Below are 15,127 nucleotides of genomic sequence, written 5' to 3' on the forward strand. Positions count from 1 at the left end.
AAGAAAACAAAATACATGTATATATTTGAAAAGAACGCAACACACGGCACCTCTTCGTTCACTTGTGTATATTCTCTACTGATTCTAGAATCTAGTTGTGGAAGAGTAGTACTGATTCCTCAGATTCGAGATCTCATCTAACCAGAGTACCTAAAAACCAAGGCAAGTACCAAATCTACTATCTCTACTTCTCTACACTGCACTGGTACGGACTATAATAGTAACCAGTTCCTCTCTTGTTGTACAGGGTTCAACAATACTACTGGACTAGTCCCCAAGTAAATTGAGTTCAACTTTACTGTTTCATATATGTATTATAGTGGATGTGTCAGTTTTACATTTTATTTTTAGGAGTTATCAAAGTTCGGTGTCCATTTATTTATTTTTTCGAACAAAAGATTGTCAATCCCCTAATATAGTTTTATTATGATAACCCATAACAAAACTCTCTTTGGTAAATTTTCGGGTTCCCACTTCATCTAGGTGTCTAGATAAATATTTCAAATGGGACCTACATATTAGGATTTCTGGGAAACTACAACTTGCATTAAAATTGTCATTAACTTTAATGATTTTATTGTAAACAAAAAATTCAAGAAAAAACTAATCTATTAACCTTAGCCTCAACAAAGTCGGGTAACTCTCAAAAGACCAGGATCAAAGCAAGGTGTGACCCTGTAGCTACCAGTTGCCAGCAGCATGTACGAGTATACCTATATCGTGTACTGGTATTGACTATAAGCTATAGACTGTAAGGCCCATAGGCTATTGATACGGAATAGTATACCATGCATGCTACACACTCGGCTCCGATGTCCCAGCTATAGTTGTTCACTTTGACCAATTGTACAAACACATCTATTTGTCCCAGCAGTCCCGAGCACAAACATTGATTGATCGGTCGCTCCATGAGGGAGATACTCATATGATAAACGGTCAATTAAACGGTCAATTGGTCCAGTATTATGGAAATTTGAAGTATCTATGTAATGGGTCAATAGTCCAGAATTTGAAAGCTGTCTAGAACCATCCCTAGATATCTACTCGCACTCGTACGTTGCGTTGTGGGCATTTACATTGAAATGGGGGCCTTTTTTGACGAAATTCCTATGTGTGGAGTCCAGTTTGTAGGACTGTTGCACCCAATGGTCCTACATACTGCGTTGTGAGCACTGAACTGTACTTTTCAACACCAAAGGTAACATCAGGGGTATAATTATGTAATATATTTTTCACGAGTACAATAACAACCATAATAACATTATTACAGTTAGAATCTACTCAGCTAGGAGAGAGTAGGTATGGACGATATTATAGAGGAATATTATCATTGAAATTTATTACAACACAGAACACATACCTACCCTCTCGCTTTTCAATTGATCACCTACATCCAACTTACATTCCTTTTTATCTTTAGTGATATTCTCTTCCTGGGACATTCCACCCTGAGGAGCAATGTGTTTATAATGTTTATTATTAGATTAGAAATATTTTTATTGAATACGATTCATAATCTCCTGAACTCATCTTGGCATTAATAATTAAGACTGACATGTTGTTATTTTGAATTTAATATTTTCAAAGTTATATTTCCTCTTCAGAACCAAGAGCACTGAACTGTACTTTTCAACACCAAAGGTAACATCAGGGCCCCGTTTGATGAAACTTATAAGTCCTGTAATACAGGGAAATTGCCTCTATTAAAGCCAAATTTTAAAGATGGTCGTTTCACCGAAATGTACATCTCCACAGACTAATATTACCTCTTTCTGGTTCTGGGCTCATTCTTTTTCAGCCATAGTCAATGTTCTATTATCTATAGGCAGGGACTTGGATGTATCATCTTATCTTACTATTCAGTGATGGGATCAGAAGAGGTCAACGTTTTACTTTGTTGTAGGACATTAAGGTCCTATCTCTTATCAGTTCACTCATCAATATTATTGATATTTTCTCAAGTTGTTTGCCTTTTCTAATTCTCTTCCTGCTTAAATCATCTTTAGAACTAGCTCTCCCTACACAAAATATTGATCTTAGGTTGAAGATGAAGGTAGGTATTTCGAACTATTTAAAAATTGAGGCCATCTTCAAATTTTGTCTCCTAATAAATGAATTTATGAACTCCATCTCCTATCTCTTAAAAAAATCTATTGGCACCTTGATATAGTCAGGTGATTGTTGTCGATATCTTCAACAACTTCAACTTTATTTGTTCATAGTCTTATCACATGTTGTAGGTCATTAATTTGTACACGACTTGAACATATCTCAGATTAATGTTCAACTCAAATATTTCTGATTTTGTCATACTTCTTGAACATAACTGACCTTCTTCTGTGAGCATATTTTTCCAAGCATATATCCATTAATCCATGCTTTATCCTTTATCTTCATCAGTGTCATCAAGACAGGCACCAATCCAGATATTGGTTCAGGGGGAGAGGTAATTCCATGAGGAGCTTTGTTATTTTAATGTATGATAGATAGTATTTTAATTGCTGTTTTACAATACTTGGGTAGATAGGTAATAATTAAATGTCAATTTTAGTTTCCATTGGATAAGAGGCTTGGCAGTGAAACAAAGATTTTCCCTCTTTCTGGAGTTTCTGGATTATCAAAAGTACTTCAATACAACTGAATGCGTTCCTGAAGGCAAGCGATAAATTTCGTATGTAATAAATTTTCTTCCAACATCACAGATTCCTTGCACAACAAAAAGATTCCTCAACAATGGTCCTAGTTTCATTATGTTATTTGGAGGAATATCTAGTTTTTGCATTGTTATTTTAGGTACTTGAACTGCTTGAACATATTCATTGAAATTTATTGTTATCATAAACATAATTCTTTTACATTGAGATAGTCGAACTTCCTGATTTCATTGATGAAATAAGTTCAAAGCAAGTAGGTAACAACAATGACAGTGTTCTCAATAGACGTACCTACATAGATGACTAGATATTTACTCAGCGCGTGCTAAGTGTTTTTAAGACAGTTGAAACGTTACGTAAACGTACCTACAATCCTACATAGATGACTAGATATTTACTCAGCGCGTGCTAAGTGTTTTAAGACAGTTGAAACGTTACGTAGGTATGTCGTACTGAATGTTGGGACCAAATTTGCAGCGTCCATATCTCCGAGTCCACTGGGTTAATACAGTCATGATTCTGGGACCTACCATCAAAATGTACTGATATATTGCCGTTGGTTTTCAGTTTTGACTCTGCTTACAAAGGATAAACATATTCCTGAATCACATCCGTCTTTACAGATTGCTGAATTGTGTACAATATGATCATTACGAAGGTACAGTGTTGGAAAGAAAACTTGGAAATTTATGCCGAAAAAGAGTCCTCAATCTTATCCAAGTTTAATTACTCTTTCAATTCTTTGTTTACATACCTATAGGAGTAATAAATAATGCTTGTAATTATTACCTTTCTTCTTTATGAGTAAGTAAGTAAAACAAAATATTGTGCCTACATTGTTGCCAAGTTACTCAGCTGACGACACACTTGACAACACTGTGTCACATAAACATAGTCACGAGCCGCGTAACGACGGAGTCCTGGATGTTAGAGCACAAGTTAAGGCATCAAATTTAATATAGGTAGTGTATTACATCGCGGAATGGGGGGACGACGTTTGTGTTTAAAATTCCTCACAGTAAGGAGGAGTTATTCTTCCCAACTTAAGTTCTACTCCAAATAAGTGATGTCCCTAATCGATAGGTAGCCAGTATAGGTAATAGATACCTTCTTAAAATGCAAAAAGAACGAGAAAAATCTGCCTATTCAAACTTAAAATAGAGTCCATACTGAACCTGAACCATATTTTATTAGTTGACAGCTGACCATAAGTCACAAGCTGTAGGATGTTCATATTAAATTTGGTCATGGCCCACAGATGTCCTGAATATCCTAGTTCATTAGGAACATGAAATTTTGACGGAAACCAAATTTCCCGGATTCACTGCAAGATGAGGACAAAACCAGATAGATGAATAAAATGATTAGCAAACCCCATTGGTACGTAGCAACGTTCCGTCGTAGATGGGCAAATGGTAAAATATTTCTGAGAGACACGTCAAATTTAGTACCAACCTACAGATAGTATTTGTTTTTGGTCACAGAAATAGCCACACAAGCACTGTTATTCTGCAGCGTTCATTATCATAGATAAAGACGCGGTTCCGCAAAACATACGCTACAATGGGTTAACATACAGGTACCAAATTTCAAACATGGTGATGGTTAAAATAAAATCCACCTAAGTAATAAAAAAATCATACTGATCGCAGTGATTGGTTTAATAGGAACTTAGGAACCTATGACCTGACATAACTGCTGATTTTCTGTTCAACAGTTGGGTATAAGGTAAGTCAGTAAGATATGATTTGACAAGGTAGGTTTTAACTGTAAAGAGAACAGTTTTAATTTCAGAGTTAGAAAATCTAACAGAAAGTCGTAGCTTAGGAAGACAAGGCATCAATTTCTCTCCCAGGTAGTAAGTACAACATGATGTGGGGACCCAAAAGGGAAAAAGAAATGGAGTAACCAATTCTTCAATTTATCGATGATTTACATCAAAATTTGGAAATACACTCGAAACATTCAGTTAAATTAAAACGATATTGTGTTCAAATGAGATCATTGATTCATTTTCATATAATCGCCTACTTAAGTACTGCATTGGTCATTGTGCCACGACTGCCACGTACATAGGCATAGTTACACCTAAGGAAGCACCTATATATATTGTGAAAGTCACGTGGCAATCGAAGGGTCACGGATTCGACTTGACAATCAAAGGGTCAGGGATTCGATCCCCAATCAATGACTCAAAATTGGAGGGAAAATAGAAATTGCTGCACCAGATGAAAGATAATAGGATTAAGGTAAGCAAATAGATTAAAATTTAGAGTAATTTCAAAGGTGAAGATTTATTGGACCAAGAGATGAGTGGAGAGTAAAGTTAAAGGTTACACCTGTAGGTTGTTCATATTAAATTTGGTCATGGCCCACAGATGTCCTGAATATCCTAGTTCATTAGGAACATGAAATTTTGACGGAAACCAAATTTCAAACATGGTGATGGTTAAAATAAAATCCACCTAAGTAATAAAAAAAATCATACTGATCGCAGCGATTGGTTTAATAGGAACTTAGGAACCTATGACCTGACATAACTGCTGATTTTCTGTTCAACAATTAGGTATAAGGTAAGTCAGTAAGATATGATTTGACAAGGTAGGTTTTAACTGTTTAAAGAGAACAGTTTTAATTTCAGAGTTGAAAAATGTAACAGAAAGTCGTAGCATAGGAAGACAAGACATCAATTTCTCTCCCAGATAGTAAGTACAACATGATGTGGGGACCCAAAAGGGAAAAAGAAATGGAGTAACCAATTCTTCAATTTATCGATGATTTACATCAAATTTGGAAATACACTCGAAACATTCAGTTAAATTAAAACGATATTGTGTTCAAATGAGATCATTGATTCACACTTTGCTTTTCATATAATCGCCTACTTACTGCATTGGTCATTGTGCCACGTACATAGGCATAGTTACACCTAAGTAAGCACCTATATGTATTGTGAAAGTCACGTGGCAATCGAAGGGTCACGGATTCGACTTGACAATCAAAGGGTCAGGGATTCGATCCCCAATCAATGACTCACGTTGGTTTTCAGTTTTGACTCTGCTTACAAAGGATAAACATATTCCTGAATCACATCCGTCTTTACAGATTGCTGAATTGATGAAAGTTTTCTAATGTTAGAATTCGACAAGAATCAAGATTGTCACCAAGTGCCCCATAGTCATAAGTACAAGAACTAGAGACCAAAGTTCATCGGGGTATTACCAGGCAACCTGTCCCAAATGTTATTTTAGGTACTTGAACTGCTTGAACATATTCATGGAAATTTATTGTTATCATAAACATATTCTTTTACATTGAGATAGTCGAACTTCCTGATTTCATTGATGAAAGAAGTTCAAAGCAAGTAGGTAACAACAAAGTGTTCTCAATAGACGTACCTACATAGATGACTAGATATTTACTCAGCGCGTGCTAAGTGTTTTTAAGACAGTTGAAACGTTGCGTAGGTATGTCGTACTGAATGTTGGGACCAAATTTGCAGCGTCCATATCTCCGAGTCCACTGGGTTCTTATTTCTTATGGGATGGAAAAAGTAAATGAAGATGGATAATGGATCCACGTTTTGAGAAATGAATGATACCAAAGATGGAGGGAATATAAGAATGTACAGCACTACGTAGGTATGTCGTACTGAATGTTGGGACCAAATTTGCAGCGTCCATATCTCCGAGTCCACTGGGTTCTTATGGGATAGAAAAAGTAAATGAAGATGGATAATGGATCCACGTTTTGAGAAATGAATGATACCAAAGATGGAGGGAATATAAGAATGTACAGCACTTTAGGTACTTGAACTGCTTGAACATATTCATGGAAATTTATTGTTATCATAAACATATTCTTTTACATTGAGATAGTCGAACTTCCTGATTTCATTGATGAAAGAAGTTCAAAGCAAGTAGGTAACAACAATGACAGTGTTTAGTACCTATGTATAATAAGTGTAGGTTGTATACGTAAAATTGTAGATACCTAGCTCCTTACTGAATGATTTTGTAATAATAGGGTATATTTCTTGTAAAGCGTATTGCATACATACTTCTTGCAAGGCACTCATAAAAAATACACGACAGTTTTTCTGCAAGTGGAGTAAACAGAGAGAAATGGAGAGTGGTTTGTGGAATAGGGCCCAAGCGCCCAAGTATGTACAGCACTAGTAACCCTCTTGTATCAAGGTGGAAGCAGGTGATGTAGATAGCAAGGTGTTCAACACTCATGAATATTAATCATGACTGTTCACCTCAATGTATCTATACCTTTGGTATTTATATCTTTATATTCACCATCAATAATAATAATAGCAATGGCTGTTACCTGTTTGAATCCATCCAGCCGACCCATGCTCTTGGAAACTTGCATCTGACGAGGCAGTTCAAGGGACACCATCGATTTCGAGGTGTGCAATATGGGCAGTCCAATTTCTTGGTCTCCATTTCGTCGAGATTTTATCTTCTCGATTTTCCTCTTGGATCGTGGCTTCATATTTCCTCCGTCTCCGCCAAATCCACAATCTTCCGGATCAGATTGTACTTCCCGAAATTCTTCCTTCAGACTTCGACGATGTGCGGGGGACTTGGAGAATTTCTTCCTGGACATGACAGGTGAAGTGACTGGAGATGTCAGAGGACTCAGGGTTTGGAGTCGCTGGACGATGTTGCTGAACACATCTTCTGGATCAGATTGTACTTCCCGAAATTCTTCCTTCAGACTTCGACGATGTGCGGGGGACTTAGAGAATTTCTTCCTGGACATGACAGGTGAAGTGACTGGAGATGTCAGAGGACTCAGGGTTTGGAGTCGCTGGACGATGTTGCTGAACATGGTTCTGACATTCAAAAGATGTGGGCGAGATCCTCTCCTCTTAGGAGAATATTAAAGAAGACATCGGAACAAAGGATTCAACTACAATAAACTAGGGAAATCATAAAAACAATGAATATTTCTACCAAGAAACTATACACAAGACTTTATATATAATAAAAAGGAGAAAAAATATGAAAACAAAAAGATGTTTTGAAATTAGGTTCCCTTTGTGAGAAGACCTTTGTTTGTGAAACTCGTAATAAAAGAATAAAAACATTTATAAACTCATTACAGACCTTTCCCTATTTCTTGTGAATTAGGTCTTGTTAAAATGAAAACCAAAATTGAACTAAAAAAATATAGCTTTCTTGTAAATTATAACATATCATAATTATTCGTATGAATAAAAGTTATTACCAAACAATGGGAAAAAGGGAAAATATCTAAGAAAGAGAGGTACATTTAGGATTTACTTAAAGAATATTATCAAACTGTATGTAAATAAAATAAAGAATCAAGTCGAAAAAGCACTGACACTAATTTATTGAAAACTTAGGTATTTAGACCTTTCCCTATTTCTTGTGAATCAGAAGGTCTTGTTAAAATGAAAACCAAAATTGAACTTAAAAAAAATAGCTTTCTTGTAAATTATAACATATCATAATTATTCGTATGAATGAAAGTTATTACCAAACAATGGGAAAAAGGGAAAATATCTAAGAAAGAGAGGTACATTTAGGATTTAAAGAATATTATCAAACTGTATGTAAATAAAATAAAGAATCAAGTCGAAAAAGCACTGACACTAATTTATTGAAAACTTAGGTATTCCAATAGGTATAACTGTTATTTAAGAAAACACACACACTAACTCCATCTGAGCAAACACATTGAAAAAATTGTAAACGAAAAAAATAATTGAGTTGATACAGAAAATATTCAAAAATCTGGACACCACATGGTTTTGAACGAAATTTCCGTTGTTTGTTTAATTTGATTCTGTTATTTTTTTAAAAAATACCAAGTAAATTGAGTTCAACTTTACTGTTTCATATATGTATTATAGTGGATGTGTCAGTTTTACATTTTATTTTTAGGAGTTATCAAAGTTCGGTGTCCATTTATTTATTTTTTCGAACAAAAGATTGTCAATCCCCTAATATAGTTTTATTATGATAACCAGATAACCCATAACAAACCTCTCTTTGGTAAATTTTCGGGTTCCCACTTCATCTAGGTGTCTAGATAAATATTTCAGATGGGACCTACATATTGGGATTTCAAGGAAACTACAACTTGCATTAAAATTGTCATTAACTTTAATGATTTTATTGTAAACAAAAAATTCAAGAAAAAACTAATCTATTAACCAGGCATTCTGAACCAATGCTTCGATTTCGGACAAAACAGTCTCCTTATCTTCCAGAACTGACGCAGAGGGAGTAGTTTATCTTTATGATATAAGATAGGCGAGGGATTCCCTGGTGTTTTCAAATAACGAGGTAGGTATAATTTGGTATGTTTTGCTCTTAAATGGTTGATAGTTTTCAGAATTAAATACGATAATCTTGCCTTTCTGCAATAGTTTGTTTGGAATTTCTTTGAATCCAAGGACTTGTGAGTGTTTATTAGAATGATTAACCTATGTTGGCACCAATATTGAATCAAGGTATGGACGATATTATAGAGGAATATTATCATTGAAATTTATTACAACACAGAACACATACCAACCCTCTCGCTTTTCAATTGATCACCTACATCGAACTTACATTCCTTTTTATCTTCAGTGATATTGTGATATTCTCTTCCTGGGACATTCCACCATGAGGAGCAATGTGTTTATAATGTTTATTATTAGATTAGAAATATTTTTATTGAATACGATTCATAATCTCCTAAACTCATCTTGGCATTAATAATTAAGACTGACATGTTGTTATTTTGAATTTAATATTTTCAAAGTTATATTTCCTCTTCAGAACCAAGGGACCTAGGTACATATTGGGATTTCTAGGAAACTACAACTTGCATTAAAATTGTCATTAACTTTAATGATTTTATTGTAAACAAAAAATTCAAGAAAAAACTAATCTATTAACCTTAGCCTCAACAAAGTCGGGTAACTCTCAAAAGACCAGGATCAAAGCAAGGTGTGACCCTGTAGCTACCAGTTGCCAGCAGCATGTACGAGTATACCTATATCGTGTACTGGTATTCAGTCAATGTTCTATCATCTATAGGCAGGGACTTGGATGTATCATCTTATCCTACTATTCAGTGATGGGGATCAGAAGAGGTCAACGTTTTACTTTGTTGTAGGACATTAAGGGCCTATCTCTTAGGCAGGGACTTGGATGTATCATCTTATCCTACAATTCAGTGATGGGGATCAGAAGAGGTCAACGTTTTACTTTGTTGTAGGACATTAAGGGCCTATCTCTTATCAGTTCACTCATCAATATATTCTATAGGCAGGGACTTGGTTGTATCATCTTATCCTACTATTCAGTGATGGGGATCAGAAGAGGTCAACGTTTTACTTTGTTGTAGGACATTAAGGGCCTATCTCTTATCAGTTCACTCATCAATATTATTGATATTTTCTCAAGTTGTTTGCCTTTTCTAATTCTCTTTCTGCTTAGATCATCTTTAGAACTAGCTCTCCCTACACAAAATATTGATCTCAAGTTGAAGATGAAGGTAGGTATTTCGAACTATTTAAAAATTGAGGCCATCTTCAAATTTTGTCTCCTAATGAATTTCATCAATATTATTGATATTTTCTCAAGTTGTTTGCCTTTTCTAATTCTCTTTCTGCTTAGATCATCTTTAGAACTAGCTCTCCCTACACAAAATTAATATTGATCTCAAGTTGAAGATGAAGGTAGGTATTTCGAACTATTTAAAAATTGAGGCCATCTTCAAATTTTGTCTCCTAATGAATTTATAGTTGTTCACTTTGACCAATTGTACAAACACATCTATTTGTCCCAGCAGCAGCAGTCCCGAGCACAAACATTGATTGATCGGTCGCTCCATGAGGGAGATACTCATATGATAAACGGTCAATTAAACGGTCAATTGGTCCAGTATTATGGAAATTTGAAGTATCTATGTAATGGGTCAATAGTCCAGAATTTGAAAGCTGTCTAAAACCATCCCTAGATATCTACTCGTCTATTGACACCTAGTCAGGTGATTGTTGTCGATATCTTCAACAACTTCAACTTTATTTGCTCATAGTCTTATCACATGTTGTAGGTCATTAATGTGTACCTACACGACTTGAACATATCTCAGATTAATGTTCAACTCAAATATTCATGATTTTGTCATACTTCTTGAACATAACTGACCTTCTTCTGTGAGCATAGTTTTTAAAGCATATCCTTTAATCCATTCTTTATCCTTTATCTTCATCAGTGTCATCAAGACAGGCACGAATCCAGATATTGGTTCAGGGGAAGAGGTAAATCCATGAGGGGTTTTGTTATTTTGATGTATGATAGTATTTTAATTGCTGTTTTACAATACTTGGGTAGATAATAATTAAACGTCAATTTTAGTTTACATTGGATAAAAGAGGTTTTGCAGTGAAACAAAGTTATATCCTCTTTCTGGAGTTTCTGGATTATCAGAAGTACTTCAACACAACTGAATGCGTTTCTGAGGGCAAGCGATAAATTTCGTATGTAATAAATTTTCTTCCAACATCATCACAGATTCCTTGCACAACAAAAAGATTCCTCAACAATGGTCCTAGTTTCATTATGTTATTTAGAGGAATATCTAGTTTTTGCATTGTTATTAGAGGTGGCACTTATATTTTTTGCTTGCTAGATTCCTATACCAACGAACCTACCAACAGCTTGATCAAGGAAGTGCTCAATCTCCACAATGATGTACTCGAGAAGTAGACGGAGGCCGAAAAGAAGGTGGATCGACAACTTTGTGCCAGAGGATCGCATCGAACTAGCACAAGATCGAGCTAGCTGGAGAGCCCTGATAGAAGGAACACTGAGCCAAACCAAAGGGAACACTGAGCTGGAAACCAAAGGGTAAGTACAACTACCAAACCTAATAATGAAACAATTGATCGCGAATCTATGGTTTAAACATGAGGCAAGCAGCATATTCGGACATGAAAGTAACAAATCCTTATTAACTATCAATACTATCATATCAAATTCAGATGCCGGAATTATCAGATAACTGGAGAGCAATGATACATTACATTATATTTTTTGCTTGCTAGATTCCTATACCAACCAACCCATCAACAGCTTGATCAAGAAAATGCTCAATCTCCACAATGATGCCTCGAGAAGAAGACGGAGGCCGAAAAGAAGGTGGATCGACAACTTTGTGCCAGAAGATCGAGGTAGCTGGAGACCCTGATAGAAGAAACACTGAGCCTGCTTGAAACCAAAGGGTAAGTACAACTACCAAACCTAATAATGAAACAATTGATCGCGAATCTATGCTTTAAACATGAAACAATCAGGATATTCGGACATGATAGTAACAAATCCTTATTAACCATCAATACTATCATATCAAATTCAGATGCCGGAATTATCAGATAACTGGAGAGCAATGATACATTACGGTGTAAAGCGTGAAACCTACAAGGTGGCTAAACAATGACTGTAATCTCTTAAGGCCTCTCGCACATTATCAATATTACTGACACTACTTCTAGAAGGTTTGTAGTTTGTAGCGGGTGGTATTGGGAATTCCGCACAATGTCGCGTGACTTATTGTAGCGTGGGGTCTGACCCCAAGGGGGCTCTTATCTCTAATAAAGTAATAACATTTCTATTTCTACAATTTCTGAGTGAGTTCTACAATTCACTTAAACACACCCGTGAACTAAACAAAGTGTCGGAATAATTGCGGCTCAACCTGTAATCAGCTGATGGAACTGATGGATTGAGTGATGAAGCGTTTCATCCAGTAAATCGCGGATGAGTAGTCAGTGGCTACCGTTAGAGAAAACCAGTGCCGACGTTTTAATAGAAAAAATGACTAAACGGTTAGAGATTTTGTAAACGTTACTATAGAACATAAAAATAAGCATTATTCAATAGGATAAGGAAAGTCGTGTGATGTTCACACCAGATTTTTTTCATTAGATTTTGACCCCAAGGGGCCCCTTACCCTTATCCTCTAATAAAGTAATAACAGATTTCTACAATTTCTGAGTGAGTTCTACAATCTCCTGAAACACACCCGTGAACTATACAAAGTGTCGGATTATTTGCGGCTCACCCTGTAATCAGCTGATGGAACTGATGGATTGAATGATGAAGCGTTTCATCCAGTAAATCGCGGATGAGTAGTCAGTGGCTACCGTTAGAGAAAACCAGTGCCGACGTTTTAATAGAAAAAATACGATCCCTAAAAAGTGAATTCTAAATTTTAACTTTTCGATTGTGATTTTACGAGTAGTAGGTATGTCTGTTTGTTCAACAATAATTCTCGAACGGTTTGACCCCCTTTTGATGAAATTTGGTGTTTAAGTAACCCATAAATTCAGAGGCAATTTTCTCATTAAATTTTGGACTCATCAGACATTTAGGGTCTAGAAGGTTTGTAGCGGGTGGTATTAGGAATTCCGCACATTGTAGCGTGACTTTTTGTAGCGTGTGGTCGACTATGCTTCCAATCTGCGAGAGGCATTCAGCACATGAATAGAATTGTTCCTTTTATCACAAAAAGTTTTTCAACGAATGAAGTAAGTTCCAAGTTTTAACTGGATAATTCTTCCTCTAGTTCTAGTTTGTCTGTGTGTTAATAAGTTTGTGTCACCATAACTCTCGAACGGGTAGTCCGATTTTGACGGAATTTGCCAAAAATGTTCGTCACACAAAGGAAAGTATTTTTACTTTCCATATCCTATAGGAAGGAAAGTATTGTAATCGGGTCAAATTTTCTGAGTGAGTTCTACAATTCACTTAAACACACCCGTGAACTAAACAAAGTGTCGGAATATTTGCGGCTCACCCTGTAATCAGCTGATGGAACTGATGGATTGAATGATGAAGCGTTTCATCAAGTAAATCGCGGATGAGTAGTCAGTGGCTACCGTTAGAGAAAACCAGTGCCGACGTTTTAATAGAAAAAAAACGATCCCTAAAAAGTGAGTTCTAAATTTTGACTTTTCGATTGTGATTTTACGAGTAGTAGGTATGTCTGTTTGTTCAACAATAATTCTCGAACGGTTTGACCCCTTTTGATGAAATTTATAATTTAATGACTGGAGGATCTATACATATTCGTGTCAAAGGTACCAGCACATCGCCAGCGTGAGAAATTTTGGAAACTCTCAAAGACTTCATTTAAAACGTTCAATAATTTAATGACTTGAGGATCTATACATATTCGTGTCAAAGGTACCAGCACATCGCCAGCGTGAGAAATTTTGGAAACTCTCAAAGACTTCATTTAAAACGTGGGTAGGTAGGTTCAAAATATTTTATCATCAGATTAAAACGAAAAATTTACATGAATTTAGAATGAAGTGTAGGGTACCTACATTATATTATTTGACCTCTTTCTCCTTCTAGACGTGGTTCTAGACTCAAAGATCTACTATGCAAACTCTAGGTAGACTTGATTCAGCTTGATACCTACATAATATTATTTGACCTCTTTCTCCTTCTAGACGTGGTTCTAGACTCAAAGATCTACTATGCAAACTCTAGGTAGACTTGATTCAGCTTGACTACTACTAACCCAACACTTGCTGAGACTATAAAGGAACTTTTTGAGACTGTAAAGGGTTTATTGTTCTGACTTTTTGGTAGGCTGCTTTAAAAGTTTACATGAAGGTAGGTATTACTAACCCAACACTTGCTGATACTATAAAGGAACTTTTTGAGACTGTAAAGGGTTTATTGTTCTGACTTTTTGGTAGGCTGCTTTAAAAGTTTACATGAAGGTAGGTATATGTATAGATGTACCTAGATTACCTAGTGTCCTTCTGAAAATGTAGGATCTATTTTCCTGCTAGAGAAAAGGGTTAGTCACTAGTCACTCGATAATAAGTACAGAAAATAGATTGCGTACAAGTAAGTTAACTAAAACAGTAGTTCCTCCAACGTGAAACTTTCCTTTTCATCTCTAAATTGTATTTAGATGGATAGTATTTAGAGGGTGCGATAAAAGAATAAAATTGGAACTTCGTTTTCGTTCAGGACTGACACTTTTTACATAACAACGTAACTAATTAACAGCAACACCATATAGTAAAGTTATTGGTATTCTATTCTTCATGGAACTAAAACAAAATTCTCTATATTATGAAGTGTTAAAGTGCTCTCCACTTTTTAATTAAGAACAACATTTTGTCACATTTCAACCACAAATATGGTGTAGATCTGTAGATGAATCCATTCGCAACCTACCTTATGTGTTATGCAGTTATAACACTGGCTTTCATGACTATCACGAATCTAGGAACATCACAAAGCCTAGGAACATGCAAAGATTTCCCTGGTAGGGTGGTAGGTAAAATATCTTAAGGCTCACAGTGAAAGAAAAGCTCAGTGGTCAGATGGAAGAGCTACATCAGGAGAACAATGCCGCTATAAGTAAAAAGGGTGTCAAAAGATGCGCAAACGTAAGAGTTTTACTTAGATCCC

The 15,127-nt window shown here is 35.7% G+C and overlaps 1 protein-coding gene across 2 annotated transcripts in view; it reads right to left on the reverse strand.

The window, feature by feature from the left end:
- LOC113466894 overlaps nt 1-15,127 on the reverse strand; it is a 69,001-nt gene that overhangs the window by 33,759 nt on the left and 20,115 nt on the right. The window contains exons 1-2 of one of the 2 annotated variants that reach the window (XM_026822668.1): nt 7,485-7,921; nt 6,990-7,328 (exon numbers count right to left, since the gene is read on the reverse strand). The exons of the other annotated variant lie outside the window; for it this stretch is intronic. Coding sequence (XP_026678469.1) covers nt 6,990-7,328; nt 7,485-7,496 — 351 coding nt within the window. The 5' untranslated portion in view covers nt 7,497-7,921. Of the gene's footprint in view, nt 1-6,989; nt 7,329-7,484; nt 7,922-15,127 lie in introns of those variants that run through there. 2 annotated transcript variants of the gene reach the window in all.

Source organism: Diaphorina citri, unplaced genomic scaffold (assembly GCF_000475195.1).
Source record: "Diaphorina citri unplaced genomic scaffold, Diaci psyllid genome assembly version 1.1 scaffold18, whole genome shotgun sequence".
NCBI lineage: Eukaryota > Metazoa > Arthropoda > Insecta > Hemiptera > Psyllidae > Diaphorina > Diaphorina citri.